The sequence below is a fragment of the Salminus brasiliensis genome, chromosome 15 (assembly GCF_030463535.1).
Source record: "Salminus brasiliensis chromosome 15, fSalBra1.hap2, whole genome shotgun sequence".
Taxonomy (NCBI): Eukaryota; Metazoa; Chordata; class Actinopteri; order Characiformes; family Bryconidae; genus Salminus; species Salminus brasiliensis.
This window is the reverse complement of record NC_132892.1, coordinates 24,677,272-24,702,779: the sequence shown is the minus strand read 5'-3', so window position 1 is coordinate 24,702,779 and position 25,508 is coordinate 24,677,272. Positions and strand designations below refer to the sequence as shown.

General features: G+C 40.7%; 1 protein-coding gene across 3 annotated transcripts in view; it reads right to left on the bottom strand.

Annotated features, from left to right (window-relative positions):
• grin2bb (glutamate receptor, ionotropic, N-methyl D-aspartate 2B, genome duplicate b) overlaps positions 1-25,508 on the bottom strand; it is a 152,862-nt gene that overhangs the window by 103,796 nt on the left and 23,558 nt on the right. For all 3 annotated transcript variants that reach the window (XM_072657869.1, XM_072657868.1, XM_072657870.1), the window contains one exon: positions 20,524-21,084. In XM_072657869.1, coding sequence (XP_072513970.1) covers positions 20,524-21,084 — 561 coding nt within the window. The remainder of the gene's footprint in view (positions 1-20,523; positions 21,085-25,508) is intronic.

Genomic DNA, 25,508 nt, shown 5'->3' with positions numbered 1-25,508 from the left:
CCACTCTTTAACACACTGCAGCGTTTCCTTGGGTTTACTGGGCTGGCATGTATGAAAACTCTTGGGAATGCAACAGACCTCAGCTAACCACACGACTGGGTGTTCTTTGAGCGAAACTAAAAGGAGGGCCAATGTGTGTACACTGTAAAAGAAATTAAACAGTTACAATTAACTCAACTTAATTTAGTCAAAGGTTCTCCTAACTATGTGCAGGTTAGAACTCCTTCTTTCACATGGAGGAAGGCCTTCCTATTCCCGAGATTCCAGACTCCATAGAGGGTTGTGGTGTAAACAAGCAGGGAGTTAGACAGTTAGTAGGCTTGCCTTTCAATTCAATGTAGATAAAAAAAACATTAATATATTCATATACAATTAATACTAGTTAATAATAGTTTGGATATCCATGTATTTAAACAGCCACACTGTGTGTAGTGTATGTGCTTTGCTCAGTATTTTGCTCAGTGCTCATCAAATGGTAATAAGGTGTGTAAAATGTCAGTCCATATGTTACTTATTATGTGTGCGTGGATTATTATTATGTGAGTGATTCACTATGAACACAGCAGAGTTCTTACATGTCTTGTGTGTATGTGTACATGTTTATAAGTGTGTGTGTGTGTGTGTGTGTGTGTGTGAGAGAGAGAGAGAGAGATGATTCAGTATGGACAGAACAGCGCTCCTGTCAAAAACAACAGCTGAGATATTGTTATGTCATCAAGTCATGCCACTGTCCCTCCTCCATCGAGACGCAAAGTTCCCGTGCTGCATTAGCATTTCTCTAACAAGTGCCCTTCGGCTGCTATATTTAAATGGCCACATTATGGCTGGACCTCGCGGAACGTTCCGGAGATGAAGGGCAAGATGGAAATACTCCTGTCTGACGGCAACGTTCCATTATTCAAAAAGGAGAGCCTTACATGTTGAACAGGAAAACGTCTGAGGAGCGCTCCTTTTTTTCTGCAGGGTTTCGTGATGGAACCACAATACATTAACATACTGAATATTAAGCTGGACCCTACAAAATGTAGGGTGCTTGGTCATGCACTCAGCATAGATCTGAGTGTTCTGTTTTCTACACAGAAACGTACTTCTCCCAAACAGCTTCGATTATTCAGTAGCGTGGATTCCGCAATGTTGAAAACTTTGGAATTCTGGTCTATGTTGATACAACTGCATCAAGCAAGCTCCTGCTGACTTTCATGCTGCAAATCTCCCATTGTACCACATCCCAAAAGTATCTGAGTCTACTGGATCCAGCACTGGACAGCTGAAAAATGGAAAAACGCATCTTGGTCTGATAAATCAGGATTTCTGCTGAGGTACACAGATTTTGGAGAATTTGGAGTCGATGAATGAATGAATCCATAGACTAACCTGCCTTTTGTCAACAGTCCAGGCTGGTGAAGGTGGAGTAATGGCATTTGGGAATGTTTTCTTGGCACCATTTGGGCTTGAATGCCACAGTCTGAGTATTGTTGCTGACCATGTGCCTCCCTTCATGACCACAGTCTACCTTTTATCTTCTAATGTCTTCTTCCAGCATGATGATGCACTCACATAGTCACAAAGCAAAAGTCACCTCAAACTGGTGTAATAAACATGACAAGGAGTTCAGCGGTCTTCAGTGGTCTTCCCAGTCTGAATGGACCAGAATTTCAACGTAATACTTTCTACATCTTGTGCAATCCATGCCATGAAGACCGCTGAAGTTTTGAAGGGCAGTATTACTATAATATTCAAAATACACAGTGTATATAAACTGTATAAATGATAGACAAAAGTATTGGGACACCTGCTCATTCATTGTTCCTTCCAAAATCTCTACTGTCCAGGGAAGGCTTTCTACTTGATTTTGGAGAATTGCTGTTATATACCCCTCTATCCCACACCTGAGTTCATGTTGATCCGCTTCAGAGAGTCCTATTCAATTGGCAGTACCTCTCTAAAATGACTAAGTAGTAGAATGCATTCAATACAATGGGTGTCCATAAACATTTGGACATATAGCATATATTAGCATTATTTACCAAATTAAATACATGCCTGTACAGTTGACTTCTGAACAAACACTCACACACACACACTTACGCACACACACACTTACGCACACACACACAGAGACCTTGTGATCTTTGGCATGCCTGGTGTCTTCACGACTCTCCTCTTTGATCTCTCACACACACTCATACTTAGACTCCTGTGATCTTTTGAGGAGAGCTTCTCACGCACACACACACACACACCCATACCCGCACGCACCCACACAGCACAGCACAGCCCAGCACAGCACAACCCAGGAGTATGCCACTCAGAAGTACCATCAGGAGGCAGCAAATAAAGGAAAATAGAGAGAATCAGAGTGTGTGAAAGAGAGATAATATGAAGTACAAGCAAAAGAGGAACAACAGAGTAGCAGAAGAAAAAGAAATAAAGAGCGCTCACAAGAAAACGAGAGAGAGGGGGAGCAAAGGAGGGGGAGCAACGTCAATTTATATTCAGGGAGCGTAACCATACTGCGAGTCTAGGAGGTTCAGTCCCTTTAAAAAATAAAAGGAATAAATAAGGAACGTTTGAAACACTGGAACAAACATCGTCAGAGCCCTCTCCAAAGTTTCAGCACTGTAAAGCCAATTTGGTTGCAGATACATGCATGGACTGAATCTAACACCACGCTGCCATTCTGTAACTGCATAGCTTTCAAATAACTTGCAGGAAGTCGTAATTACAGAATTTCCCGTAATTGTGTTTCCAGAATGATGAACCGAGCTGAAGATGATTCCATAATGCGTGGAGAAAAAGCTCAGGACAGCACTGTCAACACAGTGACATACAGTTCTACTGTCTATCCCAAAGGAACCCAGTTCTTACAGTAGTGCCTATACAGTCAAAAGTTTGGGCACCCCTGTTTAAATGGTAGATAAGTGAACATATATTCTGCAGGAATGTATTTGGACACCCCTTCTAATGAATGCATTCAGCTACTTTAAGTTACAAAATAAACAAATAAATTATTATTTCACTGTCATTTTCTGCTGTTCATAATATTCGACAGTGAATCAGTAAAGCAGTGCTGGAGTGTAACATTTAACATATTATTATTAGTAGTAGTAATAATAGTAATAATAATGCAATCTGTGAATATTATTTTAACTATAATTCAAATTTGTAGGTTAGCATGTATTGACTGTACCCTATCATAAAAAAACACTAACATTAGAACAATAATAAGATTAAAATGTCATATTTTTTATATTTTATTAATATTTCCATGCTATCTATTAATATTATTATTATTACTGTTGTTATTGTTTTTGTTATTATTGTTATTATCACTATTAAAACACTAAAGGTTCTATACAGAACCACATACAAGGTTTTCCTTTAAAGAGAAGAACAATATAACTAAGGAAGCATTTAAGCAGTAAAATGCTTGAGCTGTCAGGGTTCTATACAGAACCACTTCCTTCATTAAAGAACCCTTTAGTGATCATTTCTTTCAGGCTGTAGTGAGGCCTACACATGCACACACACACACACACACACACACACACACACACACACACACACACACACACACACTAACAGCCACCTGTAGGGTAAAGCAAGGCCCTGACACAGCTGTTCTTCAGAGCAGCAGCAAAGGAGAAGGAGAAGACGAGAGGTGGAGAGGAGACGAGTGGAGAGGAGAGGGGAGGAGAGACGCAGCAGCAGAAAGACGGGGAGGTCAAGACAGTGGGAAAGGAACGGCGAGAGTGAAAGGAGCGCGAGAGCGTGGGCTGGTTTTGCATTTAAACAACAAGTCACAGAATAACTTAACGCTAAAAAGCACCAACAGAACATGATTATCTCGCTTTCTCTCCGTTCTCTCTCTGCATCCCTCTCCCTCTGGCTCTCCAAACGGCGTCTCCTATTATCATGTAGGCTACATGCCTTCCATAGGATCATGATGACAAGAGACTGCAGAATGGGGCAAGAAATAGAGGGATAAAATAGAAAATGTACAACTGTGTGGGCAGAAAGTGAGATAGAGGAAGAGAGAGAGAGAAAGAGAGAGAGAGAGAGAGAGAGAGAGAGAGAGAGAGAGAGAGAGAGATTGGCAGGCTATGTAGTGAGGTGTTTAGTGAAGAAGCCAGTGTTGTGGGACTCATCCTCTCTGTAACACAGTTTTCTTTCTGTGTCGAATCCAACTATTATCTCATAACACTGGAACGTGTAACATAATAGAGCGCATGCCCGTGCTAGATACGATTCATACCGCACAACAGCGGTCCCCTCTCCGGCTGCTCTACTCACCGCTTTCAATACCTTTTATATGACAATGTATGTCCACCAGAGAATGTGTGCAGGTATAGGTGCTGGCATGTGTGTGTTGGATGTTAATGTACACGTGTGAGCTATTGAGAAACCAGATTCCTTGATATAGTGTAAGGAGAGGCTTTAGGGTCCTTTATGCAATTAAAATAACCTCATGTCTAATCTGATATGTGATCCAATGTCATCTGTTTACATGGTGCCATACTGCTTAACGTGGAATATGATATGCGCTGCTCATGTTTAGACATTCTCTGAGAATATACCGATATGAGCCGACATTGGTGGGCTGCAGTTTTATTTTACAGGTATCTGTACAAAAACTAGCTTAATATGTCAATAATTAGCCAGCTTTGAATGGATTTTGTATTGTGGCTCCGCCCCCAGTGCTACAATATTTGCATTATTTTTAGCTGGGAGGTTTTTTTTTTAGTTTACTACTATGAGACTATGAGTCTGCACAAGTAGAAAGTGCAAATCCTGCTAAAACTATGAGTGTGATTGTGGTCAAAGCTAAAATTGCGGTAAAAAGCCAAAACTGTTGCAAAAAGATGCTTGGAGAGAAATGGGGGCCGAATACGCTCTCTCAGCTGGTGTGTGGGAGAGCTGCCCATTGTAACATCACCAGAGTAACCTACCATCATTTATCACCATGGGGGAAAGTACGGTAATTTTCTGAAAAATGTAAAAATGAGACCTGTAGAGCAGTTCGCATTTTTGATTAAAAGTTTACGGACACACTTTAATGCATTCTTATGGGAGTGTTTTGGCCACAAACATTTAGCTTGGATGCTCACTGCTCTTATCCAAAAGCTGTATACAAGTCCAAGCGTCATCCACGAGACGCCCAAATCACCACCCCACCTCTTCCCCAACTCCCTAACTTATCCCAAAAATATTGAATGGAGCACCATCATTCCAGAAAACACAGCTCCACTGCTCCACAGCTCAGTGCCAGAGGGGGGAGAGTGCCTTATACCCCTCTAGACCACGCCTGGAATTAAGCATGGTGCCAATAGACAAGCTGCATGTATGTGCATTTGCACATCGGTGTCAACAATGGGTGTGACTTAAAGAAGCTGAATGCATTCATTAAAAGGAAGGAGTGTCCACAAACATTTGGACATATAGTGTATTTTTATAGGATTATACGGTTGACCTTTACGTTGGGCAGTGATTTTCATATTCATAATGAACTCATTTGCATGAACGTACAGTAAAATGAAGAACATACATTAAAAAGAGAGGGAGAGAGCGATAGTGAAACAGGAGAGAGAGAGAGAGTGTGTTTCCATGTCTGTGCCTGCATGTGTGTTCTGTGTGTGTGTGTGTGTGTGCATGCCTTTGGAGCGCGTACAAGACTAACACCGCCAGCCCATCCCAGGATTACACCACGGCTCCCTAGCAACCGCTTGGAGCCGCGTGGTGATGGCTGGCCCCGAGACAGCCGGCCCGTATTGTGGAATGGCAGCATAATTCTTCCAGATTGGCTTCACCTCTCGCCAGTGGCCACTGCATTATTGTCTTCCAGTGGCCCAGCTGCCAGACCATAACTATGATCTAATATGAAGAGGATTATTATAGGCACTTTCTAATCAATGGCGTAATCAGTGAGAACAATGGCGCTGTCATTATCTCTGCCGTACAGACTAAGACAACACACCCGTCACTTACTCTGCCATTCAATGGGGAAACTCTGGTGGTTATCATGGAGCAACGACATATGTGTGTGTGTGACTTTTGGCATCGTGTGGAGACAATAACGATGCTTGTTTAAGACCACAAGGGTCTGTCTATAGCTGCATTGTTGAGGCATCCTATGGAAATACTTTTGCATTATACAATGTAAATCTGTCCACCATTCTCTCTCTCTCTCTCTCTCTCTCTCAATTCAGTTCAGTTCAGTAAGCTGTACTGGCACAGCCATGTTTAGTTGCAGCGTAGCAGCATTACTGAAACAGCAAGAGTGAATATTTAAAACACACAATATATGTCCAAATGTTTGTGGACATCCCATCTAATGAATGCATTCAGCTACTCTACCTTGCACCCATGTGCAAATGCACCCACACAGCTTGTCTAATCCCTGTGGAGACTGGATACTGCCAATAGAACAGGACTCTCTGGAGCAGATAATGAACACACATGAACCTACTGACACCATGTCTAATGCCAGACGTGGACTAGAGGGGTGTAAAGATGAGCTGAGGAGTTGGGGATGAGGTGGGATGTAGGTGATCATCCAACATTCTGACCTCACTAACCCTCTTGTCACTGAATGCAATCAAATCCTCACAGTAATGTTCCTAAAATATAGTACAAAAGCCCTTCCTGGACAGTAGAGAGAGTTACTCAGACAAAAGCAGGATACACTCTTTTTTTAATACCCTTACATTTTGGAAAAGAACACTGAATGAGCAGGTGTCCCAATACTTTTATCAATAAACATTGATAAAGTGCAGAAATCCAGGTCATTCCAAAAGAGTTTGCTTACTTAGCTTGCGCTAAACGTTCAATGGGTAAACAGTTAAAAAGATTAAAAAAAAAAAGCTGGCATTACTATCACCAGGTGTCATTACCAGAAATGTGGTACATGCTGTTGCGGTAAAGACGGGAATGTTGGAGATGGGGCTATATATTGTCCACAAATACACAAAAGTTGATGCCTTTGATGCTGTATTACTGAACACACTTTGCACTTTGGACATAGGCTGTGTACTGTTCTCTCACCTGAACACTAGCTGCCATACTCCTTCCTGTACTGTACACTTTGCATACACTCCTGAACTCCCAGTTTACTCTTGCACAGCACATCACTGCCCTACATATTTATTCTGTTTTACTGCTAGTGTGGTAACTTAGTCTGGACCCTAATCACCCAGCCTTCATGCTCACATTTGCTCATGCACATATTTGTATTTGTATATTTGTGCATTAATTGTTTTTGCACTTATTGTCTATGCACTCTGTCTCGTGGTGGGTGTGGGGGTCCAAAAAAATCCACACCACAACTGTGATAAAGACAGATCAGGTTCAGACCAGAGGTTCAGGTCTGATTTCCTGGCTGCAGTTAAAGCTGCCATTATAGCCTTTTTATGTTTTACACTGAGCATCAAATTAGAATCATGAAATAGCTACAGTAAGCTCGGGGAGAGAGGAATACTGTCATATACATAACTGATCATAAAAACACACATTATGATTTTTTAATGAACTGATTAATTTTGGTATTTTTCTTCAAGCTGAGACTCAAGTTTCAAAGTCCGGGTTGATTAGATTGGTCTGGACTGATGTTTAAAACAGTTTAAACTCATGATTTGGTGCAATAAATAATATATTAGTAATACCTAAGCTATTTATTTTGTAATAAAGTATTTCTAACCTGGGGGCATAAAAGTTCCCCTAATTGATGAATCACCCATCCGCTTTATACACTTCAGCTCTACAAATGACTGCGTTTTTTATACCTAGCTCCCCCTTTTCCAAAGCACCAAGTCTGAGATACAGAGATCCACATCTGTTTGTGATTAGTCAGGTGTGTTTAAAGGCTTCATCAGTGCAGGAATAAGAGACGCTTTCAGCATCTACTGCAGTCTTGATTCTAGGCGTTTCGCCTTTTTTGGGAACTAGAGCAACAGTCGTGCCAGTGAAGGTCAAGGAAAGGTTAAAGGTTTATAAACAGGAATAAAGTCAAGACTGAAGATTTAAAACAGTAAGAGTTGTCAGTCAATGCTGAGCTTTCCAAAATCCACTGTATGGAACAGTGTTAAGAAGACAGACAGAACTGTAGAGCTTAGTAATGATAAAGGGACTGGTAGGACCTCCACAGCTGATGACTGAAGATTCCTCACCAGAACCATGAAAAGTCCCCACAAGCCTGTCCAACAGATCAGAGACACTCTGGAGGAGGAAGGTGGATTTGTGAATAACTGTAGTAAAACTGTAGAAAAACAGAAGCTACACCGCAAGATGCAAAGCAATAGCTAGCCACAAAAACACACACTTCAGAGGTGCAGCAAAAGATTCTTCGAGCAGTATCATAGAAGAACCACTTTGTAAAGGAGAAGTGAGAGTGAAGAACCTTTATACTGGTGAAGAAAATGGTTCTTTATGGTGTCACTCAAACACATTAGTCACAGCTTTATTTGTAAGAATGCCGGATAGCCAGAGTAAATAAAAAAATATCAGATACTGGCACCGGCCCACAATTCCTATTACTCCTAATAGTTTCTGTTTGTTCAGTTCCACCAGCAGGACTGATAAGATAAAAACTAGGTTGGATGGAAAGTGGAAGTACAGTCCTTCATTCCTTTAGTTTGTTTGTGTTTATTTTTATGTTAGTGTTACATAAACAAGTAAACATATAAATATGAATGTCTTACATGCCTCAGTTTCAGTACATTACACTCACTATATTATATATAACAGTAATACAAGATATATTATTATATCTCTAACAGAAAATCTATTATCAGTAATATCTATTATATATATATATTCATGTTCAATCCCACACTTTCTCTATTTCTCTCCTCCTCCTATCTCTCCTGGCATGAACTCAGTGTGTATATGTGTGTGTGTGTGTGTGTGTGTGTGTGTGTGTGTGTGTGTGTGCGTGTCTCTGTTAACCTGACCATTCTCTCTGACGTGTCCTCTGCCTCTACAGCATCAGAGCCTGAAGCTTCTTCCAAAAACTCCTCCCTCCTAAAAACACTCTCTCACTCCCAGAACAGACTCTCTCTCTCTCTCTCTCTCTCTTTCTCTCTCTCTCTCTCTCTCTCTCTCTCTCTCTCTCTCTCCCTCAGCATCCTTTTACATATATATAGAAATGTATGTGCCAGTGGTTGCCATGCCAACCGATTCAGCCCACAGAGTGTGTGTGTGTATGAGAGAGAGAGAGACAGAGAGAAAGAGAGAAAGAGAGAGAGAGAGAGAGAGAGAGAGGGAGAGGGAGAGAGGGGGAGTGAAAAAGAGGTAATTATTAAGAAAAAGACAGGGTTGAAAACACTCCTCAATCCCCCCTATTTAACCACCTCCTCCTGTGGCATGTCACACATCTTCCTCTCTCTCTCTTTCTCTCTCTCTCTCTCTCTTTCTCTCGTTTTCGTTCACACGCTTCTTCTCGCCCTACATCTGTGCCTCAGAACTGCATCCCCTCTCTCTCTCTCTGTCTCTCTCTCTCTCTCTCTCTCTCTCTCTCTTTCTCTCTCTCACATTTTTTGTCTCTTTTACTCTTTCTTTATTTCCCTGCCAGTTTCCCTTTTCACTCTCTCTCACTCTCTCTCTCTCTCTCTCTCTCTTTCTCTCTCTCTCTCTCTCTCTCTCTCTCGGTCGCTCGCACATTTTCTGTCTCTCTAACTCTTGCTTTATTTCCCTGCCGGTTCCCCTCTTCTCTCTCTCTCTCTCTCTCTTGTCTTTTTTTTAATCAATTCCTCCTTTTTACAAACTTAAGCGTGTGTTGTAATTGCATGTTGAGAAGCTTCCTTTATTTCACACCCCCACACTTTGTTTTATAACATCCCCCTCTCTCTTCCTCTCTCTCTCTCTTTTTCGAATGCATCTCTCTTTCTCCCTTTTCTCTCTCCGTCTCTCCACTATGGTCCCATTCTACCCATCTCCGTCTCCAGCTGGCATTTTTATCCTTCCTCGTTCCCTCTCTTCATCTCCTCTTCCTCTTTTTATAGCTGCATTCATGCGCTCATGCACCGGCTCGCTCGCTCGCTCACTCAGCGGCGGTTACATTGAGGTGACTTGGCCTTTAGAAGCGTATTCAAGAAAAATGTACCAGTAAAGAAAACAGCCAGCATAAAGAGCCACTCCTGCTCTGAAGCAGTCAGATAAATCAGAACAGCAGTGAACATCAGCAGCGCGCTGCATCTGTAGAATTCATGCTAATCTATTAATAGTGATTACTGAAGTCTCCGGCTTGTTTAAGCTGAGCATTCTGAATCCTGCATCTGTTTTAAGAATGGGTACTCGCTTACTCGTATGAAATAATCATCAGTAATAGAGCTAAACCCACTGTGAAAGATCAGATTTATTACACAGGTTTATTAAAGTTCTGATAAAGTGAAAACTGTCAATAGTCAATAGTCACATTTCTTTCTAAACATATGACGTAAGCAGTCTTCAGCTTTGCAACCCATCATTAAACCCAGCAAAGCACATTTTTCACATTTTTCGATTTTCTTTCTGATTTTACATCCAATGTTTTAAGGGCTGGTGCACATTTAGCGTTAAATGAGCCCATTCATGCCCATTCTGGAGTTCATTTGGTCATCTGGTTTACTTGTTTGGTGATCTGCTCAGTTGTTTTTCCACAAAGTGACTTCCTGCTAAAATACATCAGAATTTCTTAAACACACACATGTGTTTTTAGGATTGTGTGTGTGTGTGTGTGTTTGTGTGGTACTAACTAACTTAATGAGGATTTGTTGAAGATATTGTCACATTTAAACAGTTGACAAATGAACAGAAAACAGATGAATAGAACATTTTGTAAATAAAATATGCAAATTTACTAAATAAAAGTACAATAAAGACAGAACAATAAGACAATGGCTCTCACATGGAAACTGCAGGAACCTGGATTTTAAAAATGATCCACCAGTCACATTACAGTAATATATGAGTGAGGTAAGGTACATGTCAAACTGTATAGCTAAAAATATATTTATTTCACATTTTCCCGTCTTGTTTCTAAATCCAGATTTATTCAAGGTTAATGATATGAATCATTATGGTTTTATAATTGATACATTTTGACTTGCAGTGGATTAACATATTCACAAACCAAATGTAAGCTTTTTTTGTCCAACTGAAAATGAAGTATGTCAAATGTACAAAATAAAAGTACAATAAAGAAATAAGAAAATGCCTCTCATATGTAAACTAGACTTTAGAAATGCTATCACTTGATTCAGAATCATATGTATATAAGAACCATATGATACATATGAATATGTCAGTAAAGAATTTGTTGGTTTGTTTCCAAATCCAGATTTGTTTAATGTTAAAGATATTACCTCAAAATGTGTTTTTTTACAGTAGCCTGACACCAAAATTAAGCTATTTTTGTCAAATAGGAAAAAAACAGTGGCTAATTTTACTATTTTATTAATGTTTCAGTATTTTTATTCAAAAATAGGTTAAATCTGTGGTGTTTACTGCTTGCAGGGAAGCTCTTTTTGATTCGCACACATGAACAGATGCAGATGAAGAAACTGGACAAGCTGAACAAGTTCAAGCTGTAGATGAATCTCATGAATAACTGAACATATGTAATCATCCAGGGCAGTTACAGTTACTGGATTCAAGTGGAACTGGTTGGATTTCAATTTTCCTGTTTTTAGTAACAGTAGCAATAGTAACAATAGGTCTATTAGGTACTACAGTACGATGTTTAAATGACTGTAATCTAATCTAACTGTTAAAATCAGATATCAGATATCTGTGTGTATTAATAGTGCACACGTAAGCACACTCAAAGCCAGATGTAGTCAAGAGCGCAGGTGTAGTGCAAATTGTGCCCTAATGTGACCACCATATGTGCTCACGATGCATCTGAAATTAACATTCTGTATAAGGCCGCAACACATACCCTGTCTACTAGCGGTGTACTCGTGACCCGCAGGGTTGAGGAGGCACACTGAAACAGTGAAGCTGTCAACAAGCTTGAGACATAGCCGAAAACTGCAAGTTCAGTGGTGAAGAGAACAGAGTCTTAATAAAGGAAGTTATTTCCCGCCAGAACGTTCTACAGGGGTTTAATTGAACTCTGAGAAACAATAACGGGGGCAGTGAAACAGTAAGTGCTGTGCTGCATAGACCTTCTCAAACATGTACAGGGGCTTGGGAAGTGGGGGAGGGGGGGTGATGCTGCAGCCCTTTTCAGGCTGGTAAATATAATTAACCCTAGGAACCATATAGGTCTTTTTTTAGTTTGAATTGTATATAACTACTAAAAATTCAGTAGTTATTACAATTATTGCAGTATATATAAATATGTCACTTTTGTCTTTTGAGGAGTGAGGAGTTGAAATATGGCCCCTGATACAGACCATAAAATTATTCAAGTGTATAAACATGAATAATACAAACATGGTTAAAACCTGTATGTGTTTTTATTCTGCAATTTAGGCAGTAGTCATGCATAAGTAGTAGTGAACGCTACATTTTCATCATAGTAACCCAAATTGCTTTCCTCTCCAACTTCTAGCCACATTCTGGCCTGTTCACTAAGTATTGAGTCTTCAATGTGTAACTAAGTCTACAGGCTTCAGCTACCACACCACACATCAACAGATCATCGGAATGGTCGCTGCTCAGCTCATTTGCGTAAAGTCGGTCCATTTTTTTTTACAACAGCACCTGTCTAGGGGTAAGATATACATATTAGGCAGCAAGTGAACAGTTAGATATAAGATATTAAGTTGCCAGGAGGAAGATTTGCTGGAAGGAGGAAAAACTGGCCAAGCGTAAGAATCTGTAATACTTTGACAATGGGCCAGACGACTGGGCTGTTAGCAGTGGTATGCAGTGGTCAGAACCTACTGTACAAAAAATGCTCCAGGGAAAGACAGCCAGTGAACTGGCAACCATGGGATCCATACAGGCCCCACTTCACAACTTACAGGACTTAAAGAAATGCAACTGCTGCTAATTTCTTGGTGTCCGATACCACAGGACACCTTCAGAGTATTTGAGTATTTGAGTCCATGCATTGATAGGTCAGAGCTGTTTTGGCAGCATGAGGGGAACCTACACAATATTAGGCAGGTGGTTTTAATGCTATGGCTGATGTGCCGATGTGTGTGCCGATGTCTGTGGGTGAGTAATTTAAGTATAGGCCCACATAGAGGCCTATAAGGGGTTTTAATGGGTTAAGAAAGTATCTTAAAACATGTAATATGTTAATACCATGTACCACCTCCCATCATCCACCCCCCATGTTTTGAGCTGCATTTCCGCAAATGCTTATGAGGCAGAGACATGCCCCTAAATTGGCCCCTATTACAATTAGGCTCCTGAATCAGCTTCATACATAGCAGAAAATGCCTCTGATTCATGCAACACAAAGCTTTGTGCAATGCCTGTACAACAGTGACGAATCTGTGATATTCTGTTAATTATAGAAGCGTCTTGTCTGTGTAAAATTTGTGGCATAACACAAATCTTGGGAGAAAACTCAACACTGAATATGTATAAGTGCACTGCAGGCCAGAATTCAAATCAATTAAACTCGGTAAGAGCTTTCTATGGCAAGTGGGAATGTGAAAGAGTAACTGCTTGACTCGGTCTTGAACAATCTTCTCCGCGTTTGTTGAACGCTCTTGGCTAGGCGCACTGCACACCTAGCATGTGTGTGAGTGTGTATGTGTGTGTATTTTCCAGTTTCCATTAAGCATGAAATCCGCCACGCTATCCAGCTCGGTAAGAATTTCTACTCGATGTGCCAGGCCTCGTAATAGCTAGGTGAAACTGCTTATGGCAAACTTCAGTTTTATCACACTGGAATCTATTGGAAGAACCAAGAACAATCGAGATGCTACAACCTGGCGGCTCATAGCATCTTGATAGGGGAGCCCACTTGACTTAGATTAAGGATAAGAGATTAGTCAGAGGAAGACTACATTCGACAGCTCACTGTCTCACTGGAAAGGAAACCAAAAAGGCATCATATAAATCTGATAAGCTGCTGAAGAAAAGACCATTCCCAAGTCTTGCCCTGTAAATGTGACTGACCAGTCCAATCTTACCGATTGTTACCATCTGCCTTGGTGTTGTGTTTATACTGTATTAATAATACAAGGCCTGCAGAGTCATGTGTGCTAATAAGTACATAATGTGCCAAAAATATAGATTTATACAATGTTACTGCAATTTCAATACTGACACAAGATAGTCAAAGAGGACTGTTTCCCATTTTCCCAAACCCAAAACAAGCTGCTTGGTCAAACTTTACGGCCTTGTCACTAGTTGAACATTTCTATCATCACCATTGATGCCTTCTTAATCTTCTGAAGGCAAGCTAACTCATTTTATTAGCTAGTTGATTCAGAAAGAGTAGTCACAATAGTAAACTATCATTTTATAGACCCTAAATTCAAAATAAAATGTCAGTAAAATAATAAGACATCAGCTCTGTTTGTCAATCTATTTCAATAGGTCCCTTAGTGGCTGTTTTGTTAGCAGATATAGGTTTATATTATGCACATATAGGTTTATACTGCATGTAGACCCGGTGCTTTCTGCATTTCATTTCTATTAAAAATGTGCAAACACAGAAACAGCAAAAACAGTTGCCTTCTTATCTGTTATTTTTGAAAAGCCTTTTGTTCATAGGAAGCCAATAACTTAGAGCCCAGCGATTCATGTAGTGATTTGAAGGCCGCTGCCAAGACAAAGGCAGATCTAGTTAGCTAGATCACAAACAAGTGCCCTTTTGGTTTACTGTGAGAAATATGTCTAGCCCCTTATGTTATTTAAATAATATGCACCATTTCTTCAATGCATACGTCATACCGTGTTGTTCTAGCTTGAAAAGGTAATCCTACTGAAGAAGTCCTCAGTACAATAGCAAGTGACTCTGATAGCTTAGCTCCCCATATTTGCCACCAGTGGAACAGGCCTGAAATGTTTGTGAATAGTCTATTTATGCTTAACATTCTGCAAAAGTGCTCTTGACACCAGCCCAATTTGCCATTGTGTCCATTCTACTCATTCTATGATCCATGCAGTATGCTGATGATTGTATGTAGACACATTCATATGTCTCTGTGTGTAATGAAGTGGATAAGATATCCCTCTCTAATTCAATTAAGCCCATACATAATTCTCCCATTGCTTTCTCAGTGGTGTTGGACAAAAATATTGGCACTGACAGGAGAAGGAAAACCATCTTATTCATTTTCAATGGAAAACAAGGCACAAAGGCTGTCCTGCATTGTGCCTCATTCAAGAATCACTTCTGAGAACTGCAATATGATCGGGCGTGGTTAAACTAACGAAACTAGGCGAAGGTATGTAAATCAGTTGGTTCTTGGGTCATCAGAGAAGCTGTAGTTTTAAAAATTGGCATCTTTTCAGTAGATGTTTTATATAAGGACTGTACAGACTGGGGAGTAAATGGTTCATAGATTTTTCTGTGAACTATGAACTGAAGGACTGTGTGGCCCGTCATATTGCTAGGCTATGATCTCATCACAATATTACTGGGCCCCATGATAACCAGTGTATGGTCAAGTAATGTAATCACTATTATGATCAGTAACTTGCCAAACCTGACAAATTACAACATAGCGCTACCATTTTATGTACAATGCCTGTGCCTGGTGAGGCTTAACAGAGTTACCATGGTAAAAAAAAATAAAAAATTCTACCATTAATTTACTGATTTATTTATACATTTTACATTTATTTATTTAATGCAAACTACAGCAAGACTAGCTAGTATTCCCTTATATGAGCGTACCTACATTTCCCACCTGGTGGGTGATATCCTGTATTAATGTGATATATATTGTACCTAGCTTAGATTACCTAGCTTGCCCTTAAAATATGGCTGTTGGGCTGCACTGGTTGAATGTGCGGCAGATAGATATTACAACTCTACAAAAAACATAAATGTTATGGTGTCTGTTAAAGAAAAACGTTGGATTACAGCTCAAGACTGAAGACATCAGACGTTACACAAAATAGATCATAATTTCTCCACTTTGGTAAAAAATGGACATCAGGGGAAACAAAAAAAGGATTAGGCTTTAATTCATATGGTATCACCTTACTTTATGCTAAATGCTAAATGATCAGAAAACAGGGTGTAAACACTATTTGGAAATGAAAGAATAAAAGGTTCAACATACTAACCAGGGTTATGTTCCACATGCTTCCACTGAAAAACAAACTGGCTCAAAGCGTGGAAAACAAGAAGAACACAGCGACGGTTAGAATTAGCATTCACATCCCTTCCTTCCATAGAGGTGACCAGGGTGAAAAGGCCTATCCTTTACTTTCCTTTACAGAGTCTGTTTTTAGAGATGGAGAGGCTCAGTACCTGTACAGTCTGAGGTGTTTCAATGCAGTGAATGAACAAAATCATTTGTTGAAAGAAAGAGCCTAGCCTAAGGGATCCACACCTCCACTCCTGGGTACTGACCGAGTCGGATACAGTTCAAACAGCAGATGTTGAGGGACGTGCAGCATCGGCAACATGAAATATCAGCACACAAATACAGAAACGTAGCTTATGAAAACTTGTGGAATGAAGTTTGCTTAACAAGAAAATATTCCTGAACTAAAACAGCAATCTAATCAAGCTTATTACTAACAACATGCCCGACAGAGTTCACTTTCTAACCACTGCACCTGTTTCCTGATGTTGAGCTCACCAGATTTAATTGCTAGTATGTAGCAGACTTCTGAAAATATTGATCTTCTTATTATTAGTATTAGTAGCAGTAGTATTCTTAGCGATTCTTGGGGTGTTTTCACACCTATAGTTGGTTTGCTCTGGTCTGAATCAGTTAATGACTAAGCTTGGAGGTTGTGGTACACATCAAAATGTGTCACATCAAAACGCTTATTGGTCTGACCTGTCTGGGGCAGTAGCAAAAAAAAGTAAAACATAAAAAAAGGCCTGTGTTCTTGACCATTGCATATTTCTGTGAAGTTTAACATGGAGCAAATGCAGAAGTGGCATTTGCTCATAGTTATCTGGGCAACATACCAGGTTAAACTACACCTGCAGAGCCGTTTAGCTCAAACTTGCTGAGTACACCTGATAGTTGGGTCAGATCGAGGTCAGATAACGTTCTCACCACAAACAAATTGCTCCAGAGCTCATTTGGGACCGGACCGAGACCGTCTCTTCCAAGGGTCTTGGTGTGGTTGTTTTGGTCCACATCTGAGTGCGATTACTGTATTTACACCTGCCCAAACAAATCACACCAAGGATGAAAATGAACCAGGGTCTGATTTAACTGGACTAAAAAGGGCATGTGTAAAAAATGCCATTAGTGTAGTGGGTAACAACACTGCTTTCATTGCTACAGAACAGGGTTTGGTTCCCTGGTCATAGAGTCATGGGTTACAGAGTCATGGGCATCTAAGGCTCACAACTTACAGGACTTAAATGATCTGCTGCAAACACCTTGGTGCCAAATACCACAGGACGCTTCAGAGGCCTTGTAGGGTCCATGCCTCAAATGGTCAGATCTACTCGATATTAGGTACTAATGTTATGGCTAATCGGTGTATATATGTTTACTGGTCATTTAGGGGGGTGAATGAATATTGTTATTCCTGTAGTCCTGTAGTTGCTTTGTGGAGAGAAAAGCTATTCTGTAGATTTTTGCCCATTTCTGACACTGCTTCACACAGAACAAGCAAAAGGTCAGAAGTCTAGATTCACAGGTGTTGATATGGAATGTAAATCAATGTAAATGAAATTCATTGTATAACTCATTATTTAATAACTGTACTTACATAATTCAATCTGAATAGCATAGCAAAACAAAAGTAATAACTCCGTTTATAAGGGTTAACAGAGGCAGCACTTGAATGAATAAGCGATATGTGACTGTCTCTCTCAAACAACAACCACAACAACATTACATGAAACATTTATGCAAGAAATGATTGTGCTTCATACAATGTGGAGGAACTTGACCTTCTTTTTAGCCCTTAGTAGCCCTAGGACAGCACCACTACTAAACAATACCATATTAACTCATTTCAGAATATTAAGAACACCTACCTAATAGTGGGAATAACCATTTCCGAGATTCTACCACCCTCTGACCACTATCACAGTCATATCAGAATATTATGACCACCCCTGAGATGTCACACATGCCAATTGACTGGGTTTAATTAAGCAAGCATGTAATTAAGCAAGCACACCAGTCAGTTGCAGCAGAATCCTCCAAAAGAGTGTGATAATAGCGTTCCAAAAGAAGGGTCGTGGCATCTCAGAAACTGCTAGCTTTCTTGGATGCTGCTGAGCCAGGTGTGCTAAGGTGTACAAGGAATGCACATTGAGTGCCTCCCAACAGCATAGCAATGGTGCCCCACAGGCCACTGATGGCAGATAGGAACGACGACTCTGGCGAGTGGTACAGAGCAATCGACGCACCACTGTGGACCAGTTAACCCCTATAACGAAGAGCTTCCGTCACCACAATTGGGTCCATAAGAAGGAGTGGGAAGAACCATGGTGAAAAAAGTGATATAGACTATTTACATCAAGTGACAGTTCTTTAGACCTTCAAAAGGTTGACTTAAATCATTCTTTAAGCTTTGTCACAGTAGAACCACTTTCGGTTCCAGAAAGAAAGAAGATCCAACATCCTGACCTCAGTAATGCTCTTGTTGCTGAATGTAATCAAGTCCTCACAGTAATGCTCCTTCAAAGTCTAACTGAAAGCCATCTCTGGACAGTACAGAGAGTTACTCCGAACAAAAACAGGATGAAGGCTTTTAATATTCTTAATTTCGATAGAAACAATGAACATGCAGGTGCCCCAATACTTTTGTCCATATAAAGTATATTGAAAATCGGAGTGAATATTAACCTCAGAATCGAAAATCATGTTTTTGACATTTCACACCTTGAAGAATGGAAAGCGGAGGAGATGGAAGTGCAATGATTTGATGATGTTTCGTGAACATTATGATAATGTCTGTAAAGAGTCTGCTGTTAGGTAATCTTGTGTTTTTAACATTTCAAAACGCACTTGTGTTGAGCCTCAGCTGTAATTTGTTTTTCAGTTTTTTCTACCTTGTTCCCTCTTTTTTTCCCAAAAAACAAAACAAGTATGTTTGACTCCCACTCTTTCAGTCGGTGGCATTTGCTAAAAGTCCTGCTGACATTTCCTTTCTTTCCCCTCTCTCTCCCACCATGCCCACTCTTATTCATTCCCCTGCTTTCTATAGGGTAAAACCAACACAGCCTCTTTTAGTCTGGCTCTCTCCTTGTCTCTCTCTCTCTCTCTCTCTCTCTCTCTCTCTCTCTCTCTCTCTCTCTCTCTCTCTCTCTCTCACCTCCCCCTGTCTGTTTATGCCTTGCTCTTTGATTTCCTTTTTTTTTTTTTTTACATTTTCTCTGTCTCTCAGACGTTCATCACATTCTTTTCGTGCAAAAAAGGCAGTGGAGTATTGGTAATAGCAGAAGTGACAGTAATACTAATATGAGCCTATGAGCCCCATTGCGTCTCTGACCAGCACCACGCATCTTCACACTTTCACTTCAAAGCGCTTCGCTCGGTTCCCTCTGCGCCGCGTTAGCCACGATCATCGGGCCAGATAAAACAGTCTTGGACACGAACACTTTACCCCAGCACGCGCACTGACTTCTGTGACAATGTGATGACCTTGGTTATTGCTACAACTAAAGGACTCAGCACTATATATATAACAGAGAGAGAGAGAGAGAGAGAGAGAGAGAGAGAGAGAAACAGAGAGGCCTAAAGAGACCCTGGGGCCAAAAAGTGATAAACAATCAGAGAAAAAGAGAGCAAAAGACAAGAGGAGGAAAGAAAGAAAGAACAGAGAGAGAGATCAAATACGAAACAGAGGAGAAAGAGAGAATGTCAGAGAGACCAAAAGAGAAGCAGAAAAAGCCAGAGAGACCAAAATAAAGACAGATGGATAGCTAGAGAACCCGAAAGGAGAGAAAGAAAGACAGAGACCAAAAGAGAGACAGAAAGAAAGTGAGAGAGACCAAAAGAGAAGCAGAGAAAGCCAGAGAGACCACAATAAAGACAGATGGATAGCCAAAGAGACAGAAAGAAAGAAAAGTGAGAAAGACCAAAAAAGAGACCAAAAGAGAAACATAGAGAAGGTCAGAGGGACCAAAAGAAAAGCAGAGAGAAAACCAGAGACCAAATGAGAGGCTGAAAGAAAGACACCAAAAGAAAAGTAGAGAAAACCTGAACCAGAAAAAAAGTAAGAGAGACCAAAAGAGAGACAGAGAGAAAGCCAGAGAGACCAAAAAAGAGACAGATAGATGGCCAAAGATATTAAAACAGACACGAAGAGAAAGCCAGAGAGACCAAAACAGAGACAGTGTGAGCGCCAAGAGAGAAAAGGCAAATAAGACAGCAAGAGACACCAAAAGCGAGGGAACAAGCAGAAGAATCTGACCACAAGCAAGAGATGGACAAAGTCTAACACAGACTGAGCGACACAGAAAAAGCCATACAACAGCAATACCTTGGCAGCCATGATCATGGAGGAGCCCCCACGGATGCCCAGGATGGGAATGTGCGTCTGGGCTGAGATGAAGTCCAGGATCTGGGCGATAGCCTCCTGGTCAGTGTCGTCTCCGAACACCACGCCCTGCAGCCAGTTCCGGGACATGAGGGCACAAATGCGGTTGATGATGCTCTTCGGGTCCGTCTCGTTCATGGTGACCAGGTCCACCTTGGGCGGCAGCGGCACGTGCAGGAAGTCCTCCTTCTCCAGACCCTCGGCCAGTGTCACCTCACTGGAGTTGCCCACCAGGATGACGGCAATGCTAAGGCCCTGTGCAAACTTGGGCGGCAGTGGCGCAGCCACTGGACTGGCCGGCGCCGGAGGATAGTGGGGCGGTCCAATGATAGAGTGGCCGCGGGTGCTGCTGCTCACGCCCCCGGCTCCACCCCCGCCGCCGGTGGCCCCACCACCTCCACCCCGCCGCGCCTCGCAGGCCGGGAATAAGAGGAGGAGGAGCGAGAGAAAGAGGAGAGAGAGGCGAAGGCTGACAAGCATGGCGGACGAGTGAAGACGCAGTCCCTAAAGGGGAACGAAAGAGACAGAGACAGAGAGATAGAGAGAAAGAGAGAGAGAGAGAGAGAGAGAGAGAGGTTAGAAATGGGACATACATGCCCTCTTTTTTCATGGTCAGGCATCAGTACTCCTTACTGGACAAGTTTTCTTGGAAAACATCAAGGTCCTTCAGAGAATTCAATCATACACACTGTCAAAGCCAAATAACAAGGTCACCTATGGACAAAAGTATTGGGACACCAGCTCATTCATAGTTTCTTCTAAAATCAAGGGTATTAAAAAAAGAGTTGATCCTGCTTTTGTTGGTGTAACTGTCTCTACTGTCCAGGGAAGAAGGCTTTCAACTAGATTTTAGAGCATTGCTGTGAGAATCTGATTGCATACCACTACCATCATTCCAGAGTACACTGCTCCACTGCTCCACTGCTCAGTGCCAGGGGCTTTATATATTAATCAAGGATTTTGGTTGTCTGTTTGGTTTTTAATATAAGAAACATATTTTATTTATGATTGTACAGCAAACAGAGACATACAAATGATCATTCTTGCTTTGTATCTTTTTGTATTGATAGTAATAATAGTAATAATATTAATAGTGTGTTTATTTTTCAAAATCTTGCAGATTTCCTGCCCTTACTTCCAAATGACACTGAATATCCTACAGTCATTCTTAAATGTTTGAGTGATTTTTTTTGCATTATGTAATTTTGCATTGTGTCATTTTTCTGCATTATGCCATTTCACTTCAAGGTTGCAAGACACATGCTTTAATACCAAACACACATTTGGTTGTAAAGTGTTCAGTCTCGGGACTGTGGAGGTTAAGTTACCTGAGGAAAATGACACTGAAATAAATACCTCCAACCGTTTTCTACAAGCCTCAAGAGTAAAATGTACCTCAAACGAGTGAAAGCAATCATTTCCCACCAGCCATTTCAGTAAACCGCAACTTGAACGAGTCAGGGCAATTATTTCCCATAAGCCGTTTCAGAGAAATGCAAGTGTAATGAGTTGAGGCTACTGTGGTGCATTAACTTCCATAAAGTCGCTGGTTAAGTTTTATGGGTTGATGCGTTTACTTCTAAGGTGAAGGCGTGCCCTAGATGTGCGTTTGCGACTGGCTTTTATAGTTCGCTAATGCATAAATCATTTGTGTGAACTCGACCTTGAGTTTTAGAGAGTGTGGGACGGTCTTGTTAAGGAACAGCGAAACAAACTCAGCGCGAGACCTCTTCAAGAAATTGATTGTGAAACACAGTGAGAAGGTTTGATTTTTTTCCAAAGGACAGTGAGAACAGCCACGGACGAGAGTGACAGACTGATGATGAAAGACAGCGACAGACAGAGTGAACGGCTGATGAGAAGAGGCAGAGAGGGGATGTGTGTGTGTGTGTGTGTGTGTGTGTGTGTGTGTGTGTGTGTGTGTGTATGGAAAAAACACTAAATGCGTTAAGACACAACGACACACCAGCTGATTGATCAGCTGGCGGAAATGGTCTCTCACACCTACACACATTTTGGTTTTTAAATACAATGACAGGATGTGAGGTCACACATAAGTCCTATATACTGTATATATGCAATCTTTGGGGCAGAGGAAGAAAACTTGTCCTCTGTACATTCTACAGTTTGATTACTGTTTATCATAAATACAATAGTGTCAAAGTGTCAAGTGTTTGGCATGTGCAAAAGTAAAGACACATGACACACCTTTATTTATTGTTTTCCATTATGTTGCATTTAGAAAATAAATAGAAATTGTGTCTACAACATGCAGAATGATGTTGTGTTTTATTTAAATCTGGCATTGTTCAGCAAATATGTATAATAAATATAATTTATTTACTCAGTTTAACATAGCAGGGAAATATAAACTTAAATATGGGATCATTTTGCAATTTCTGCAACACAATTTCTGGGGTTTTTTTCAAAATTTAACATACTAAAAAATAATTACACACAATTTCTATTAATTTTTTTATTTAACATATCAGAAAAACTAAAAACCTAAATATGGTTTTGTTCTGCAAATCCTGAAACAGTATTTCCATTTATTTTCTAAATTTAACATTCTAGAAAAATAATAAAATATGGTATAGTTCTGCAAATGTTTAGACACAATTTTTATTTATTTTATAAATTTAACATACCAGAAAAAAACAAACATAAATATGGCTTTTCTGTTCTGTTTTCTTTTCTAGTTCTGTTTTTTTTTTTACAATTTCTATTTTCTGAAATTTAACAAACTAGAAAATATACAAGATAACATTTTAATGTTTTATGTTACTTTTAAAACACACCACATTTAATAATTTTTTGATGATATATTGATGAGAAATGAACAGTAAATATACTGTATAATGTGCTGTAGCAAATGTTATTTATCGGAAAATCTGCAAATATATATAGGAACATTTTTGTCCTAAAACTGTACTATAACAAACACACACACACACACACACACACACACATTAACCGACTGATATCAAATGCCTCCATTGACCCCTTTCTTGAAAGAATCCATCCTGACTCTCTTTTGCTCCCCCTCACTTTCTCTCTCTCTCTCTCGTTTACCCCTCATTCTTCTCTGCCTCTCCCTCACTTAGCCCTCTCTCCATCTTCTTTCATTCCTTTTGAAGTGCCTGAAGAGATCTAGTTATTGTTTACTGCCATTCTCATTAGCAGCAATGCGGAGAGAGACAAACACTTAGTCACTACCAAATGTGCAGAGCGTGTGAGTGTGAGTGTGTGTGTGTGTGTGTGCGTGTCTTCGAAGCTCATAAATCAAAACTGGTCGCTTAAGCAACAGGGGTTTGAGCGAGGTGTGTGTATGTGTGTGTGTGTATGTGCTCTTGATTTTGTAGAAAAATCAGAGATATACACACTTCTGCCCATCATCACAGAGTCTGGTGCTTTTCACAGCTCAACGTGGCCAAGATCCGCCTACTTTGACAGGAAGAGGCTGTTTGTCTAACAGGCAAAATGGCCAATCACAGCCTGCTGTTAATCAGTACACTCTTAAAGACAAAGACAAATTTATTCAAAAAAATTGATAAAGAACATTTACAACAACTTTTAAAATGTTTTCCACATAGAGGCTGTAGAGTAATATTACAGGACTCACAAGCCTTCTCCTGCCTGCTTCACCAAAGTTGCTCAGTGCAGTAGTGGTGCAGCTTGCCGAGCCCGGAGTGGGAATGATAGAGACACCTATTCTCCCTATTACAGGTCAGTGGAGCGTCACAATGGTCATATTTTAATGTAAAAGCTTTAAATTATGTAAAAGTAGTTTTTTAACACAAATCTCATTATTTTTATATGTGAAATAAATGTAACAGCACCACTGAGACTGATGTTATTAGCAGAGAAGAGCAAAAACTGCAGAAACAGTAAATGGCAGGAGAAGTGTGGACCAGGTGGTTTTGCCATTTGAGCAAATGATGACGGAAAGAACAGGGTAAACTTGAAATCGTAATTTATTAATTATTTCTGCATTAAAAGTGCAATTTTGAGGTGTGAAAACACACAGGACATACCATACATTTGTCTATCATTACACCCTTAGCGTGTACGTGTGTGTGTGTGCGTAAGCGTGAGTATGTGTGTGTGTGTGTTTGCTGACAGTATCCCTCTTCCTGAAAGCGTTTCTCTTCAGGGGCTGACACTGTGGCATTAAGGGGAAGAACATGAGCCGAACATGACGAGCGCTCTAGGGAGGAAGGGGGGGTGTTGAGGAAAGAAAGGGAGGAAAGGAGGGAGAAAAAAAAAAGAAGAAGAGGAAGAAGAGGGAGAAGAAGAAGAAGCGAGGGATTACTCTGAAAGAAAGGCGGCTCTTACAGGGCTAATTATTGGAGGTTTGTCAGCGCTAATTGCAGGTACACATGCTAATTGTGAATGCGCTCACTTCTGTTGAGACGAACGACTGGAGCGAGGGAGGAGAATGAGTGGGAGGAAAAGAACGAAGGGAGGGAGGGAGGGAGAGAACAGAAAGGCTAGGGAAGAATGAAATAAGCACATGCAGAGAAATAAAAAAAGGGGCACTAAAAACAAGAGACCGAAGGAGAAAACGAGAAGAAACTGAGAACACGAAGGAGGAGGTTGAAAAAGGGCAGAGAAGAGATCTGAAGATGAGAAGAGAGAGAGAAAGGGGGGGTATATGAAAGAATTGAAATAATTACATGAAGGCAGGTGTGATGAAAAGACAATGCTGAATGAAAGAAAAGGCAGTGACAGTTGCGGCAGACGGAGGGTGACAAAAAGCGATGGAGAGGAGAAAGAGAGAAAGTGCTGGAGGATGACAGAAGAAAGAGAAAAGCGGCAGGGAGATGCGCCGTTCGGCTCTGCCTTTCAGTTTAGCAGCGCTTGGTATCCATAGCAACTATTCAAATGAGCCATCCTCCACACGCGCACACACACACACGCACGCAGAC